Below are 17524 nucleotides of genomic sequence, written 5' to 3'. Positions count from 1 at the left end.
TGTGATGAAACTATCAAATAGTTGTTTTGTTTTTTTCTTTGAAAAGAAAAGTGTCAACTGTTAAACAAAGAACTGACAACATTTATAAAGTCAAGGAGGGGACAAAATCAGCACATTTAATTGCCTCACAAACATGGCTGACGATTTTAACGTATGTAACGCTTAATGTTACAGGCCCAAAAGAGCTGAATTTGCAACTGCTTTTATAAAAATGAAATGTTACATGTGCATATTTTTTGTTGTTTTTCAGTGAAACCCACCAATATTTATCAGTGCCTACAATTACCTCTAAATATTTTAGTGTATTAAAACTGAATATACAGTCAGCATTCAAGTTTTCAAACAACATGATGCAATAGCCTATTTATTTCTTTATACTTCTCTATACCTTCAATTTGAGAAGGCCTCATTTTGTGTCTGTGTTCAGTTAGTCATTTCCATTTGGAAGCATCAAGTTCCTGGAGTGCCATTCAAAATTCGCCTTTAAACCTAACATAAATATCAATATTAATTATATATTATATATATGAATTATTATTATTTTATTATATTATATCCTATTTTGAATCCTATTTGTTACTGTATTCTTGTCTGTATTGGTAGTCCCAATTGTTCAGTCCAAATTGTAAAACAGATGAACAAACAATTATTCATTGATAATTGTATATTTCAATGTATAATGAATAACTAAGCCTGTGAAAATGTTATAGCCTGAACGCTTTCAACCTACTGTAGATTTTATTGCACCGGTTATAGTTGTATGGGATAAAAAGGAATTGTTTTCATTGGCCAGATTCTCTGAAGATTATTCATTGATATCCCAAGTTGGGTGATTTGATATTGGTATCGAATATCTGGCAACCGAAAAGAGAGAGGAGAGGGAGAGAAGGAAGTGGGAACTTTAGGAATTTTCCATTTAAAAGAAAATGTAATTTAAGATTTAAACTATCAAAAAGACTGGGAAAAATGAAAAGGCATTGTAATAAGTTCTATCCATAGTTCTAAGCTGAAGTATCAAATAAAATAAATCATATAATATACACAAATCAGATAAATGGAGGGGGAAACAACAAAACAAAACAAAACAGAAAAATGCTAAATGTGTACTATGAGGTCCTGGGTGGAAAATCCAGCAGTTGTCTGAGTGCAGGTTTTAAAACAACTTTGGGCCGGAAAGCTTTGCTGGACCTGGCAACCCCCTGATCATCGCTGCACAAAAGTGTGACTGCACAGTCAGCTGTCCAGTGTCCAGCACTTGATCTTCCTGAGAGTAACTTGTAACATGGATCGCTGGAAAGGCAGGGTTGCTCTTGTCACTGGTGCTTCAGTGGGAATCGGAGCTGCAATCGTCAAGTCTCTTGTGCAGCATGGCATGAAGGTGGTCGGATGTGCCAGAAATCTACAGCAATTAGAGGTAATCTACCGTTAACGAGCAAACAGCAGTACAGTTCACTGCTTACGAGAAGTAAATGAAGGCCTACTAACAAGTTGAAGAATCGTGTGTTTTTGTCTTGCAGAATTTGGCAGCAGAATGTGTCAGTAGTGGATTCAGCGGCACTCTGTTCCCGTATAAATGTGATCTGTCTGTAGAGGAGGAAGTGTTATCCATGTTCTCCTGGATCAAAGTTCAACATCAGGGCATTGACGTGTGCATTAATAATGCTGGTTTGGCTCTTCCAGAGCCTCTGTTGAGTGGCAAAACCAGTGGCTGGAAGACTATGATGGATGTAAGTAAATGAATTAAAGCCAGTCAGTGATTCATTTCCGCGAATCGGTTCTTTCAGTGAACCGGTTTGACCAATTCAGTGATTCATTTACGTCATCACGTGCTCTCTGACATCACGGCGTGCATATTATTATTATTATTATTATTTTTTTTTTTTAAAAATTGTTTTTGTTTTGTTAAATTTATTATTAAAGGATAGTTCACCGAAAAAAATTAATTTAATTTAAAATTAAATTATAATTTACTCACCTTTTAGTTTTTCCAAACTCATATGTGTTTCTTCCTTTTACAAAGGAAGATATTTCGAAGAATGTCGGTAACCAAAAAGTTGACAATAACCATTGACTTCCATAGTAGGAAAAAAATACTATGGTTATCAACATTCTTCACAATATCTTCCTTTGCGTTCAACAGAAGAAAGAAACTCATGAGTTTGGAACAACTTGAGGGGGAGTAATTTTAACTATCCCTTTAAGGGTTTTTATTATAAATTCATGTCCACGTTTTTTTTTTTTTTTTTTTTTTTTACAATTATAATTTGAATGCAATGTTTAAATGCTATTAAAAACTGTTTTCTCTATGTATTGTTATTAAACTGTTGAAAAACACATATATAACCTATTTGTTGTGCTATTTACAAATTTTTTGCTTATCAGCCAAGAACCTGGTTTACCTCAAAATGTCTTAATCATTGGATTTAAAAAAGAAAGGAATCTCAAGTAAAGAGTTGTTAAACTTCTCAGACTATATACCATTTCATGAAATATTTTTTTTTTTTTACTTTTTTTTTCCAGGTGAATGTCATTGGCCTGTCAGTGTGTGTCCGTGAGGCTTACCAGTCAATGAAGGAAAGAAATATTGATGATGGCCACATCATTAATATTAACAGGTACAAGAATGTTTTATTAGACATTTTTGCATGTATCCTAATTCAAACCTGTGCTGAGGCAAAAAAAAACATCCTTAAATATCTTGGTGTTTTAGCATGAGTGGACACCGGGTCGTTAACAACACCGATATACACTTCTACACTGCCAGCAAATATGCCGTGACTGCTCTGACTGAAGGTCTCCGACAAGAGTTACGCGAGGCCAAAACCCACATACGTGCCACAGTAAGAGCAGGATGAACAAGAATTGTTTTGGAAGAGCACTTTATTTAGATAGACTGTTTATTGTGTGTCTGTTCTAAGACTTTAAGATTGCTCTTTCTTTAACAGTGTATGTCTCCGGGTTTAGTGGAGACAGAATTTGCCTACCGGCTCTTTAGTCAAAATCAAGAAAAGGCTGAGGCTACGTACAAGAGCATAAAGGTATAGACTAATCCTGATTCCTGTTTATACAATATTTTGTACATTATTGTTTACACCTTTAAATAACTAAATGTTCATTACAGTGTCTGCAAGCAGATGACATAGCGAATGCGGTGGTGTATGTCCTCAGTGCTCCTCCTCATGTTCAAGTAAGCATCATCCATCACTGGAGAAAACTGTTGTGCTGTAAATTATTGCTGAGATTGTTCGTATATAGAAATATACAGTCTGCTTGAGCTGCAGTGGGAATTTTCTGCAGTGTATTTTCTAGGAAGATTTCATGTAATTCTTTTTTCCTTCCTTCTCTCTAGATTGGTGATGTTCAGATGAGGCCTGTGGAACAGTTGACTTAACCTGAGGAGATAAACAGGACCAGGCATGAGGAGATATGGAGATAAATAGGATCGCTGACATCTTAATCATCTCAAATCTCATATATGGGCTGTTCTACAGAATTGGTTTAAAGTCAGAATTGCAAACATCTTGAAACAAATTGTCCTTTTTCACAATTATTTTTTTCATTTTTATGTATGCAAATTGTATAATATCCAAGGTACACATTTCTAGTAATTGTGCAGTTAAAATATTTCAAGTGTAATTTATGAGATTAGTTGCATTTTGAATCCAATCTTTCTTTGTAAAAGGCATAACGTTTATCGTACTGATTTCAAAGTTAAGGATTCATTAATTTGAACATATATTGAACCAAACACTATAATAACATCTTAATTGATAATTCAATATACTTTATTTTTGATAAAACATCCCATGTTTCGGTCGTGACTACACATTTTTGGTAGCGACCACATCTTATAGAATTTTAACTCGCATACTAAAACATACTAAAATACTAATGATTTGCATAACTGTACTAAAGTTTTGCTTATTTTTCCCCAAATAAATGATTGTTCCCTTTTGTCACTACCAAAACAATGAAGACATGTTTCGGTAGTGACAATTTTCGACACTTTTGAGCCTAGCTCAAAGATGCTAATCAGCACATGGTTAGCTAGCACAGTTCTGAACAATTGTACACACACAAAAACTAAATTTTATCGAATAACCCCCAAAAAACGATGCTGTTTTGGTAGTGAGAATTTTAGATACTTTTGAGTCCAGCTCAAAGATGCTAATCGGCACATGGTTACCTAACACAGTTCTGAACAGTTGTACAAACATAAAAACTAAATTTTATGGAATAACACCCAAAAAAGTGTGCTTAAATGCAGAAAAAGGGTGTTTGGTAGTGATGTTCCTTAAAGTTACACAGATTTTCAGACTTTTGAACACATTTATCTCAAAATGATGGGATCTACTATGAAAGAGAGGCAATGAGAGAGTGGGACACAGGAATATTTCCTGATCAAAAGTGTAGAAGTGTTGTTAAATCAGTCTCAGCCAATGGAACTTTCCATTGGCTTTCCAACTTCTTTCCAATGCTAAAACTTTCACTGTTTTCGGTAGTGACATGAAAATGCGGGACACATTTTTTACATAAAGTTTCATGATTTTAAAATAAAATAAAAAATAAATGTTTTTTTTTAGCTTCACTTTTTTTTATAAAAAAATCTAAAATATATTTTTAAGAACAACAATATTTTCACAAGTTGAAATTTAGGGGTTAGGGTTCGGGAGAGCCACCTCCCAATTGAAAGTACCCAATAAATGATGATTTTATATGATAGCTTACTGATATTTTAAATTTTATTGTGGCATTCAATAGATAATAGAAGGATCTTAGTAAACTTCTAAAATCTGAATACTTAATGCTTTTTAAATGTGTTTTTGGTTGTGGGAAAGCAGTTTGCACCAATTCTCTAGAATAGTTTCAAATATTAAATAGGGGAAACCACAATAATGTCCCTATAAACTGTTTCTTCACTCCAGATCTTTTGAAATGCAAATAACAAGAACACAAAACTGATATGTCTGATCATAAAGTTTACATTTTTTTTAATAATTATTTATCAAATCTATGTTATTAAAAAAAGAAAGTTTTGAAAAAAAGTTTTTGTGCTCACATATTGAGTTATCAGTCTTGCAAAATGCAGAATGAGTGTATTTTTTGCTTTACATTGATTATAGTGATGAATATTCACAAATGAACAAATGTTTTGAAGATTGTTGAGGAAATCTGATGCTTTTTATACATTTCTTTTTCATTTCTGTGCCTGCAGTTCTGAGCTGCTATCTATTTTGAAGTGATGCACTAATAAAAGAAGAGAGATTTATGTCATGCTTTTCTTCAAGTGTTTGTGATGAACCTATCAACTTGCTTTTTTTTTCTTTGAAAAGAAAAGTATCAACTGTTGAAAAGAGAACTGTCAACATTTATAAAGTCAAGAAGGGCAAATATTCACACATTTATTACCTCACTAACTGAGGACTTTAAGTACCCTGTGTTACAGGCCCAAAAACAACTTCTTTTATAAAAATGAAATGTTATGTAGTAGGCCTAAAAATATAAATCTAAACATTTTAGTGCATGAAAACTGAATATACAGTCAGAATTCGAGTTTTCAGACAACAAGATGCAATAGCCTATTCATTTTTTATACTGTATTGAATATTGATATTTATGTTAGATTTAAGGAAGAATTTTGAATGGCACTGCAGGAACGTGACAGAAGTGACTAACTGAACACAGGTACAATATGGGACGCAGAATTTGCAGAAGCAATTACACACGTTTACTGAACTGAATTTAACTGCCTCACTGGAAAATGCAGAAGACGCAATAACAATCTACTACTATTATTTAAAAAAAGTGCGAATAACCTATATGAATTCGCATTATTTACTTGCCACCACAAAAATCTCGGAGGAACTGAGGAGTGATCTGGTGTGGCACAGTAGAAGAATCGTGCATTGCTATTGGCTAGATTCTCAATGAGTATATTCATTGACCACAGGGAATGCATATGGAGTAAAGATCACTGCAGACTGTCAGCAGCTCTTCTGTAACAGTTTTGTGATTATGGATCGCTGGAAAGGCAGGGTTGCTCTTGTCACTGGTGCTTCAGTGGGAATCGGAGCTGCAATCGCCAAGTCTCTTGTGCAGCATGGCATGAAGGTGGTCGGATGTGCCAGAAACGTGAAGCAAATTGAGGTAATTTGCATTATGCATTTGTAGCAGAGGATTAAAGGTTTGCGTATGATGAAGTACACACGAATGAATAATGCATGGCTTAAAACACGAGCAGTGAGAATATGTGTCGTGGGTCACCATTGATTCATTATTGATAACCTTTCTGCTTACTTTTTAAAGTTTGTCAGCGCCCTGGTCAGTTAATGGAGAAAAAAGCAGCGTGAACATTATTCAAAATTTACACAATAAAAACTCATAAAAAAAAGATTGAAATGATTCGGATTAGTCATTAAGCCAACAATTAAAATGCTTTATAACATTTCATATTTCTTATAGAGTTTTATCATGCTACAGTGCACAATGTGTTTATAAGGACGAAGTTCTAAAACTTAGTTTAATAATTAACATCATGATGTTTTATGCCTGGTCCCTTATTGCTTGCTGTTCCTCTGCCAATGGTTTTGAGCTTTGACCCTTACAAATAAAGGTTCTTTGTTGGCATCTATGGTTCCATCAAGAACCTTTAACATCCATGGAATCTTTCCATTCCACAAAAGGTTCTTTATAGATTTTTATAGAATGTTCTTCACACTAAGAAAAAAAGGTTCTTTTTAGAACTGTTCATTGAAAGGTTCTGTTAGGGAACCAAACATGGTTCTTCTATGGCATTGCTGTGAAAACCCCCTTTTGGAACCTTTATTTTTAAGAGTGTTCATGAAATTTAAATTTCAAAGTGTTTTCCTTTCACAGAATTTGGCAGCAGAATGTGTCAGTAGTGGATTCAGTGGTACTCTGTTCCCGTATAAATGTGATCTGTCTGTAGAGGACGAAGTGTTATCCATGTTCTCCTGGATCAAAGCTCAACATCAGGGCATTGACGTGTGCATTAATAATGCTGGTTTGGCTCTTCCAGAGCCTCTGTTGAGTGGCAAAAGCAGCAGCTGGAGGACTATGATGGATGTAAGTAACTCAGCATAAACAAATAAGCAGATAGGGCGAGTGGGGTATAGCCATTTTTACTAATGTAGTCCTCAAGATAAGGGAAAATGAGGCAGAAGTATGATGAAAGTATCTAAAGCAATTATCATGAAAGCAATGATCAGAATACATATATGACAAAGGGTTCGAAAAATATGGCTTCTTATAAAAAAGTGCTCAATTTAGCCCAGGTTAGATCTGAGTCAGTGGGTAAGTTTCAAACTGGCCATCAAATCTGAATCAAACCCATGTGAAACTGCAAAGATAATTTACCTCTTTTAAAAACTATTTTAATAATATTTCTGTGTACAAATAATCATATTTTTTAAAGAAATGATTGGTGGTTCCATAATATATGATCACATGACAATAAAAATGTACAGTTGCCAAGTGGCTCATCTTACCCCACACTCCCCCTATTCCTGCCAACATGAAGAATGTGTGATGTTAGTCATCTCAAAATGTTCAAATTTTCAGGTGAATATCTTTGGCCTGTCAGTGTGCACCCGTGAGGCTTATCAGTCCATGAAAGAAAGAAATATTGATGATGGCCATATCATTAATATTAATGGGTATATAATGTCTTATTGGAAATTTTCGCACATTTTTCTGCATTTATGTTCCTATACCAGTGCCAGGCACCAGAGCATCGATATCTTTAAATATCTTCCTATGTTTTAGTATGTGTGGACATCGCGTCCTCCACAATGCCGATCTACACTTCTACACCGCCAGCAAATATGCCGTGACTGCTCTCACTGAAGGTCTGCGGCAAGAGTTACGTGAGGCCAAAACCCACATACGTGCCACAGTAAGAGCAGGATGAACTTTATTTATGAAAACGATTATTGTGTGTCCAATGTTCAAAGATGTGTTGGCACTAATATTGCTCTTTCTTTAACAGTCTATAAGTCCTGGTTTAGTGGAGACGGAGTTAACCTACCGGCTTTTTAGTCAAAACCCAGAAAAGGCTGCTGCTACCTATAAAAGTATGAAGGTATAGACAAACCCTGATTCTTGTCTGATTCTTGAGCATTTTGTAGGTCATTGTTTCTCTTTATAACATTTAAATATCATATTTACAGTGCCTGCAAGCAGATGATATAGCGAACGCAGTGGTGTATGTCCTCAGTGCTCCTCCTCATGTTCAAGTAAGCATCATCCATCATTGGAGAAAGTTATTGTGCTGCAGCATTAGCATTAAAGGGGGGTGTAATGCTATTTCATGTATTCTGACTTATTTACACTGTTAAAGAGATGGATTCTCATGCTAAACATGGCCAAAGTTTCAAAACATGAGTTGGAGTATTTCTTTGCCAAAAATACTCTTCTAAATCCTCATAAATTTCACGGCCTATTTTTTGAGTATGGGCCTATGTGATGTCAAGAAGGTTAAAATTCCTTGTACGGGCACTTCTCCCGGAAGAGCACGCACGCACACGTCGACCAGAGCGAAAGAGCAAGAGCACGCCCATCAACATGCGTTCGGCTTTACGGAAGTCGTCGGCAGTGCTGCACAGGTCACAGGACTTGGAAATCAACAATGTCACCAAAGAAGTGTGTTTTTGGTTGTGAGGGAAAGATAACATTGCTTCCCAAAGAACCCAGCGTTAAGTGGAGCTGAGAGTTTTGTGCTCACTCATTACATTGATGCGCTCTCGATATTTGTTATAAATAGAAAGATGAAGTTATAAATACAAACCCGATTCCAAAAAAGTTGGGACACTGTACAAATTGTGAATAAAAAAGAAATGCAATAATTTACAAATCTCATAAACTTATATTTTACTCACAATAGAATATAGAAAAGTGAGACATTTTGAAATGTCATGCCAAATATTGGCTCGTTTTGGATTTCATGAGAGCTACACATTCCAAAAAAGTTGGGACAGGTAGCAATAAGAGGCCGGAAAAGTTAAATGTACATATAAGGAACAGCTGGAGGACCAATTTGCAACTTATTAGGTCAATTGGCAACATGATTGGGTATAAAAAGAGCCTCTGAGAGTGGCAGTGTCTCTCAGAAGTCAAGATGGGCAGAGGATCACCAATTCCCCCAATGCTGTGGTGAAAATTTGTAATAGCAATATCAGAAAGGAGTTTCTTAGAGAAGAACTGCAGAGTTTGAAGTTATCATCATCTACAGTCCATAATATCATCCAAAGATTCAGAGAATCTGGAACAATCTCTGTGCGTAAGTGTCAAGGCCGGAAAACCATACTGGATGCCCGTGATCTTCGGGCCCTTAGACGGCACTGGATCACATACAGGAATGCTACTGTAATGGAAATCACAACATGGGCTCAGGAATACTTCCAGAAAACATTGTCGGTGAACACAATCCACCGTGCCATTCGCCGTTGACGGCTAAAACTCTATAGGTCAAAAAAGAAGCCATATCTAAACATGATCCAGAAGCGCAGGTGTTTTCTCTGGGCCAAGGCTCATTTAAAATGGGCTGTGGCAAAGTTGAAAACTGTTCTGTGGTCAGACGAATCAAAATTTGAAGTTCTTTTTTGAAAAATGGGATGCCGTATCATCCGGACTAAAGAGGACAAGGACAACTCAAGTTGTTATCAGCGCTCAGTTCAGAAGCCTGCATCTCTGATGGTATGGGGTTGCATGAGTGCGTGTGGCATGGGCAGCTTACACATCTGGAAAGGCACCATCAATGCTGAAAGGTATATCCAATTTCTAGAACAACATATGCTCCCATCCAGACGTCGTCTCTTTCAGGGAAAACCTTGCATTTTCCAACATGACAATGCCAGACCACATACTGCATCAACTGCAAAATATTGAAATTTGAAACTTCCACATCATTGCTTCCTTTTTTTATTCCAAATTTGTACAGTGTCCCAACTTTATTGAAATCAGGTTTGTAGAAAGATGGAGCAGTCACAGCAGTAATGATCCCAGTCATTAGTCGGAACGTCTCGGTTACATAAGTAACCCTCGTTCCCTGAAGGAGGGATGGGAGACGCACGTCGGACAGACCAACGAATAGGAATCTCGCTAGAGAGGCCAATCTACTTCGAGTGTAACTAAACGAGCCAATGCACATTGGCATGCAATCATATGCATCAGCTGCTTGCCTCGCAGCGCGGGTATATAATGAGCAGCATGTGCGTTGCATCTTCAGGTTTTCGCTGAGGAGCCGAACCCAGCAGGCGGCAGCATCAGCAGGACAACGCCTGTGGCGACGGGGCGTACGTCTCCGTTCCCTCCTTCAGGGAACAAGGGTTACCTATGTAACCGAGACGTTCCCATTCAGTCGGTCACGTTCGACGTACGTCGGACAGACCGACGAATAGGAATCCCTACCAAAGCGCCACAGGAGCTGCCCTCTTCCAGCGCTCTGTCGTGAGCCACCTGAACCCCCTTGCCTAAGGACGGTGGGACCAGGCTCACGCAGAGAGGGTCGATCACTGTTGTTCCCAAAACCCACTCAGTGCGACAATTGGATAACGCTGGGAAAGCGTAGCCTTACATGCGATAAGGAACGCTGCGGAAGCCATATCCTTCCCCGAAGGAGTTATATGGATAAGTACATATGGACTAACCTTGTAGGTTGTACAACATATGGAAGAACTGGGGTGACTCCACTCGGTGAGAGATGGGTTCTCCCAGAGGGAAAGACACGGGCTTCGTTTAGGAGCAGCCGTGGAAAAAGCCATATGGGATCCCCGTAGGGTCAGACATATGGAACCCAGCCTAAATCCGGTTCTCAAGGATACAACGGAGTATAGGCCTGGCGCCAGACGCTCCACCACGTCAGCTGCCGAAGGGTAACCGGAGGACTCAACAGGGTCTGCCCGTAGGGACTCTCTGGAGAATAGAATGCGCATGTAGCGCAGCAAGCCGACACTAAGCCGGGGCCTCTCCGTGCCTCTGACCTGAGGCGAGAACACTGGAGGAGACCGGCTCGACACGAAGGCTATAGTATCTAGCGAACGTGTTAGGTGTCGCCCAGCCCGCAGCTCTACAAATGTCTGTTAGCGAGGCGCCACGAGCCAGCGCCCAGGAGGAAGCCACACCTCTCGTGGAGTGGGCATGCAACCTGAGCGGGCAGGGCACGCCCTGAGCTTGGTAAGCCAGGGCGATGGCATCCATTATCCAGTGGGCCATCCTCTGCTTGGAGACAGCCTTTCCCTTCTGCTGGCCTCCGTAACAGACAAAGAGCTGGTCTGAGGTCCTGAAGCTTCGAGTTCTGTCTATGTACAGTCGCAAGGCGCGAACTGGACAGAGCAAAGCCAGGGCTGGGTCTGCCTCCTCCGAGGGCAGCGCTTGCAGGCTCACTACCTGGTCCCTTGAAGGGAGTGGTAGGAACCGTGGGCACATAGCCAGGCCGGGGTCTCAGTACCACGTGGCTGTCACCCAGCCCGAACTCTAGGCACGATTCGTCGACCGAAAATGACTGCAGGTCCCCTACCCTCTTGATGGAGGCCAATGCCACCAGCAGCGAAGTCTTCACAGAGAGAATCTTTAAGTCTGCTGACAGCAAAGGCTCAAAGGGAGCAATCTGGAGTGCTCTGAGCACTAGAGTAAGGTCCCAAGAGGGTATGGCGGGGGGACGAGGAGGATTTAACCGTCTCGCCCCCCTAAGGAACCTGATGACCAGGTCGTGCTGACCAACAGATTTGCCATCTATGTGGTCGTGGTAAGCGGATATGGCAGCAGTATGGACTTTGAGGGTGGAGGGGGACAGCCTACGCTCCAACCCTTGCTGCAAGAAGGAAAGCACGACTCCGATCGAGCATCTTCGGGGGTCTTCTCGGCGAGAAGAACACCACTCGATGAACAGGTTCCACTTCGAGGCGTAAGCACGTCTCGTAGACAGTGCACGTGCCGAAGTAATGTTGTTAAGTACCTCAGGGGGTAAGTCACCTAAAACCTCCGCGTCTCGTCCAGGGACCAGACATGGAGTTTCCAGAGGTCTGGACGCGGGTGCCAAAGAGTGCCCCGTCTCTGAGAGAGGAGGTCCTTCCTCAGAGGGATGGGCCAGGGAGGGGCTGTCGCGAGGAGTGAGAGTTCTGGGAACCAGGTCCGGTTGGGCCAGTAAGGCGCAACTAACAAGACCTGCTCTTCATCCTCCCTGACTTTGCACAGGGTCTGTGCAAGTAGGCTCACTGGGGGAAACGCATATTTGCGCAGGCCCCGGGGCCAGCTGTGAGCCAGTGCATCTGTCCCGAGTGTCCCCTCGGTCAGAGAGTAAAACAACTGGCAGTGGGAGGTTTCTGGTGAGGCAAACAGGTCTACCTGAGCCTCTCCGAACTCTCTGCCGATCAGCTGAACCACCTGGGGGTGGAGTCGCCACTCTCCTGGCAGCGCAGCTCGTGATAGCTCGTCGGCCACACGGTTGAGCACACCAGGGACATGAATGGCGCGAAGCGACCTCAGATGCTTCCGACTCCACAGGAGGAGATGGCGGGCGAGTTGCGACATGCGAAGGGAGCGTAGACCACCTTGACGGTTGATGTACGCAACGGTCGCAGTGTTGTCCGTACGGACCAGTACATGCTTGCCCTGAAGCAGGCCTTTGAGGCGGCTCAGAGCAAGGCGTACTGCCAGCAACTCGAGGCAATTGATGTGCCAATGCAGATGGGGTCCCGTCCAAACCCCTGAGACTGCATGCCCGTTGTACGTGGCACCCCAGCCGGTGGCAGAAGCATCTGTGAAAACCACAGCATGCCGGGACACTTGTTCTAGGGGCACTCCTGCCCGAAGAAACAAAGGGTCCGACCACGGACTGAAGGTTCGGCGGCACTCCTGAGTGATTGGCACCCGGAACGTGCCGCGTTGCCACGCCCATCTCGGGACTCGGCCGTGAAGCCAGTGCTGAAGCGGTCTCATATGAAGCAGACCGAGCGGTGTTACAGCCGCTGCAGCCGCCATATGCCCCAGGAGCCTCTGAAAGAACTTCAGTGGGACCGCTGTCCTGCCATTGAACGTATTCAGGCAGTTCAACACCGACCGAGCACGTTCCTCTGTGAGGCGTGCTATCTGTTCGACCGAATCCAACTCCATACCGAGAAAAGAGATCCTCTGCACTGGGGCGAGTTTGCTCTTTTCCCAGGTGACCCGAAGCCCCAACTGGCTGAGGTGACTGAGCACCAAATCCCTGTGTTCGCACAACTGATCCCGAGACTGTGCTAGGATGAGCCAGTCGTCTAGATAGTTGAGAATGCGAACACCCTGTTCTCTCATGGGAACAAGGGCTCCCTCCACGACTTTCGTGAAGACGCGGGGAGACAGGGCCAGCCCGAAGGGTAGGACTCTGTACTGATATGCTCGACCTTCGAACGCGAATCTCAGGAATGGCCTGTGTCGCGGAAGAATCGAAACATGGAAGTACGCGTCCTTCAGGTCGATCGCTGCAAACCAATCTCAGGGACGGATGCACTCGAAAATGCGTTTCTGCGTGAGCATTTTGAACGGTAGCTTGTGAAGGCTCCGATTCAAAACTCGCAGGTCCAAGATCGGTCGTAACCCGGCGCTTTTCTTGGGCACAATGAAGTAGGGGCTGTAGAACCCCGACCTCAAATCGGCTGGAGGGACCGGCTCTATCGCGTCCTTCGCCAGTAGGACTGCAATCTCCGCACGCAGAACAGGGGCATCGGCATCTTTCACTGTAGTGAAGAGGATGTCCCTGAACTTGGGGGGGGGCGCCGGGCGAACTGAATCGAATAGCCGAGCCTGATGGTCCGAAGGAGCCAGCGAGACGGACTGGGGAGCACTAGCCAGGCTTCCAGAGACCGCGCAAGCGGCACCAAGGGGACCACCGGCGTACCCGCCGCGGGGCAGCGAGGTGGAACGCAGGGACGCGGCCCGGGAGGCTCTCTGTGTGAGGCGGCCCGAAGCGGGGTCACAGTGTGCTGTGCAACACTTACCTGCTTCCACGGGTGGACAGAGGGAGCAGTCGAGGTTTTGCCTACCTGCTGCTCGCTGCTGTCTGCTGGCGACAGAAGAGGTGAATGAGAGTGGTGAGGTTCTAGCCCTCCCACTGCTCTTCGAGCCCTCTTCGGACCCAGAGATAGAGGAAACTGCTCTTTTATTGAAAATTTGGGCGAACTGAATCGCATAGCCGAGCCTGATGGTCCGAAGGAGCCAGCGAGACGGACTGGGGAGCGCTAGCCAGGCTCCCAGAGACCGCGCAAGCGGCACCAAGGGGACCACCGGCGGAACAAAAAGGGGAAACAAAAGATTCTTCACCCGGCCCTCCTCCGGGGGAAGGAGCGGTGCGGTCACCACCTCCTGAAGAGCAGTCCCGTCCATCTCCGGGTCGCCCGTCCTAGGGCCGCTTGGACTTGGCCTTGCCACCCTTCTTCTTAGGGGGTGGCTGGACGGGCTGGGCACCCCGCCCGCGACCGGCTCCACGACGCCGCTTGGATGGAAGCTGCTGCTGCTGGGGCGTGGGAGCGGGGGCGGCTGCAGGGGGGCGCCCTCGGCGACGGGCAGTCTGAGGTGCCGCCGGCGGTGGAGGTGCAGCAGCTGACCGCCTCGGCAGGATGTGACTGATGGCCTCTGACTGCTTTTGTACAGCCGAGAACTGTTGGGCAAAGTTCTCGACCGCGTCGCCGAAGAGGCCGGTCTGGGACACAGGGGAATTAAGAAACCTGACTTTGTCGGTATCCCTCATGTCCGCAAGACACAGCCAAAGATGGCGTTCCTGGACCACCATGGTGGACATTGCATGACACACTGACCGCGCCGTAACCTTCGTCGCTCGAAGCGCGAGGTCCGTCGCGGCACGAAGTTCTTGTAGAACTTGCGGATCGTGACCACCCTCGTGCAGGTCCTTCAGTGCCTTGGCCTGATGGACCTCCAACAACGCCATAGCGTGTAAGGCGGAAGCGGCTTCCCCACAGGCCTGATAAGCCTTGCCGGTAAGATCCGACGAGTACTTACAGGCCCGGGAAGGGAGAGACAGCTCCCCCCGCCAGGTGGAGTTAGGGCACAGTTGCATAGCAACGGCCCGTTCCACAGGGGGTATGCGCGTATAACCCTTAGCCACTCCACCATCAAGGGTGGTGAGGGAGGAGAACCCACCGACACGGCTTCGGGCAGTAAAAGGTGCCGTCCACGTGCCAGTGAGCTCTTCATGCACCTCCGGGAAGAAAGGCACTGGGGTGCGGGGCTGAGAACCAGCCCTTGCCACCCCGAGATACCAATCATCCAACCTCGAGGGCTCGGGACACGGTGGAGGGTTCCACACGAGCCCGACCCTGTTGGCGGCCCGGGAAAGCATAGCCATCATTTCCGGGTCTGAATCGGCCACAGTCGTCACTCCCGATGGAGGCAGCTGCGCCGAATCGTCATCCCCAGAAGCGTCAGGCTCACCCTCCGATGCAGCGATCGACATCCAGTCGTCTTGGGGAGCTCCGAAGGATACGGATGGTACACACCTCTGGGGTGGTCCACCGCGTTCCCCCGGCAGCTCTACTGGCTGCGGAGCGCAAGAGGGGTGAGGGTTCCTAGGGGGTTGGTTCCCCGAAGGAAACGTGCTCACCGTGATCCTCAAGTCACCAGCCCCGCCGCCCGAAGCAACCCTCTGAGGAGGATTGGAACGAGGCGTCGGGACCGGGACTCCACCCCTTTGCAGAAAGTGGAGTCTCGACCGCAGCTCCGCGACGGTCATCTTCCCACAATGGGTACATGACTCGTCCACAAACGCCGCCTCAGCGTGCCTTAAGCCCAAGCACGTGATACAGCGTTGGTGACCATCCCGAGGCGCCAGGTAACGACCGCATCCAGAAACACACAAGTAGAACGACATCTTTAAAAAGACGCAAACTACTCGTGTAAGCTATTTCAAGGACTGACTCTTTTAGGTGCTGAAGCACGCAGGGGAAAAGCCGCTGCAGCACAGACAGGGAAATGTGCGGCCTGTCGTGTGCACTCTCCTTGAAGGCGCTCTCTTACCAGCTGTAATAACAGCTTTTTAGCGCTCTAGGCGCACCGTTTCACCAGCCGTGAGAACGGCCTTCACGCTGATTACAGCTTTTGCTCAAATAAAAAAGGCAAAGAAAAACAAAGGAGAAATCGGCCCCGCTGCTGCGCTGTCCGCCTGCACCGCAACCAAGAGACGTCTCGAAGAGCAGACTCGTTCACACTCGTGCTTTCAGTAGCTATCTTCTTCAGTGTTGAGAAGGTTTGGCTCCGAAGCGAAAAGCTGAAGATGCAACGGAAGAGCGCTGGAAGAGGGCAGCTCCTGTGGCGCTTTGGTAGGGATTCCTATTCGTCGGTCTGCCCGACGTATGTCGAACGTGACCGACTGAATGGGAACGTCTCGGTTACATAGGTAACCCTCGTTCCCTGAAGGAGGGAACGGAGACGTACGTCCCGTCGCCACAGGCGTTGTCCTGCTGATGCTGCCGCCTGCTGGGTTCGGCTCCTCAGCGAAAACCTGAAGATGCAACGCACCTGCTGCTCATTATATACCCGCACTGCGAGGCAAGCAGCTGATGCATATGATTGCATGCCAATGTGCATTGTCTTGTTTAGTTACACTCGAAGTAGATTGGCCTCTCTAGCGAGATTCCTATTCGTCGGTCTGTCCGACGTACGTCGAACGTGACCGACTGAATGGGAACTGCAGGTGGTGAGTAAAATGACTTCAAATGTCTGTTTTGTTGGCAATAGGTGCCTAAGTGCATATAATGTAAACAACAGGAACGTAGGTAATTCATAAATTCATTATTCATCATTCACTATATACGCTATAATCATTATAGTGATTCAAAAGTTATCCATGGATAATGCGATGGTGTATTGTGTGTGTTTAAACACAATTTTTTAGCTGACCATTGATAGCTTGCAGAAGATCTCTACAAAAAAACGGTGCATACTCGTGATAGCTCGTCACTCTTTAGCTCTGCTCACACGGCGCGCCTCCAAGCGCTCGGGTGTTTTCAGAAAGACTCATTACAGCGTATGTATCTTTTATAAATATGATAAAACTAAAGACTTTTTGGAGATATGAAGGATGCACTACTACTCTATAGGTACTCAAGATTAACATGAGATTGGCAGAAACTGTGTGTGATACACCCCCCTTTAATGTTTGCTGTCTTTCAGCAATATGAGTTAACAATTTGTTTAAGGAAGAAACTTGATGATTTAATAATTTAAGAGTTTTTTCTTTGCTTTTTGTAGATTGGTGACATTCAGATGAGACCAGTAGAGCAGTTGACATAAACTGAGCAGATAAACATGATCAAGTGCCCGTATCAAGGATCAGCATTCACCGATTATCAAAGATCACAGACATGTCCAATATAATTGAATACTATGATGTAAATTATTGTGAAGTCACTACAATTTTTAAATGCAGTTTGTAAAAACACAAAACACTTTTCTGTCTCATGATGTTTGTTTTTATTGTAACTGAAATGATTTGAGAAAATATGATAGCTTTAAT

The 17524-nt window shown here is 44.3% G+C and overlaps 2 protein-coding genes across 2 annotated transcripts; both read left to right on the top strand.

Annotated features, from left to right (window-relative positions):
• The first annotated feature begins 1200 nt into the window (after positions 1-1200).
• On the top strand, positions 1201-5258 carry LOC137004758 (dehydrogenase/reductase SDR family member 11-like). Its single transcript, XM_067365368.1, has 7 exons — positions 1201-1414; positions 1518-1727; positions 2521-2615; positions 2711-2840; positions 2946-3038; positions 3122-3187; positions 3350-5258. Exons 1-7 carry the CDS (start codon positions 1283-1285, stop codon positions 3389-3391), a joined length of 768 nt encoding a protein of 255 aa, XP_067221469.1. The 5' UTR covers positions 1201-1282; the 3' UTR covers positions 3392-5258.
• Positions 5259-6015: 757 nt separating this feature from the next.
• Positions 6016-17524, top strand: LOC137004990 (dehydrogenase/reductase SDR family member 11-like). The gene is made up of 7 exons (XM_067365728.1): positions 6016-6147; positions 6877-7086; positions 7582-7676; positions 7786-7915; positions 8009-8101; positions 8190-8255; positions 17260-17524. The coding sequence occupies exons 1-7, from the start codon at positions 6016-6018 to the stop codon at positions 17299-17301; spliced, it is 768 nt and encodes a 255-aa protein (XP_067221829.1). The 3' UTR covers positions 17302-17524.

The sequence above is a fragment of the Chanodichthys erythropterus genome, chromosome 17 (genome assembly GCF_024489055.1).
Source record: "Chanodichthys erythropterus isolate Z2021 chromosome 17, ASM2448905v1, whole genome shotgun sequence".
Classification (NCBI taxonomy): domain Eukaryota; kingdom Metazoa; phylum Chordata; class Actinopteri; order Cypriniformes; family Xenocyprididae; genus Chanodichthys; species Chanodichthys erythropterus.
Note: the sequence above shows the minus strand (reverse complement) of the source record. Positions and strands in the feature narration are given on the sequence as shown.

Excerpts from the sequence above, each read along its gene's own strand:
- LOC137004758 (XM_067365368.1), top strand. The coding sequence starts at position 1,283 with ATGGATCGCTGGAAAGGCAGGGTTGCTCTTGTCACTGGTGCTTCAGTG. Across the intron at positions 1,415-1,517 it reads GAAATCTACAGCAATTAGAG|AATTTGGCAGCAGAATGTGT; the intron begins GTAATCTACCGT and ends TTTGTCTTGCAG. Across the intron at positions 1,728-2,520 it reads GCTGGAAGACTATGATGGAT|GTGAATGTCATTGGCCTGTC; the intron begins GTAAGTAAATGA and ends TTTTTTTTCCAG.
- LOC137004990 (XM_067365728.1), top strand. The coding sequence starts at position 6,016 with ATGGATCGCTGGAAAGGCAGGGTTGCTCTTGTCACTGGTGCTTCAGTG. Across the intron at positions 7,087-7,581 it reads GCTGGAGGACTATGATGGAT|GTGAATATCTTTGGCCTGTC; the intron begins GTAAGTAACTCA and ends TCAAATTTTCAG. Across the intron at positions 7,677-7,785 it reads CATATCATTAATATTAATGG|TATGTGTGGACATCGCGTCC; the intron begins GTATATAATGTC and ends CCTATGTTTTAG.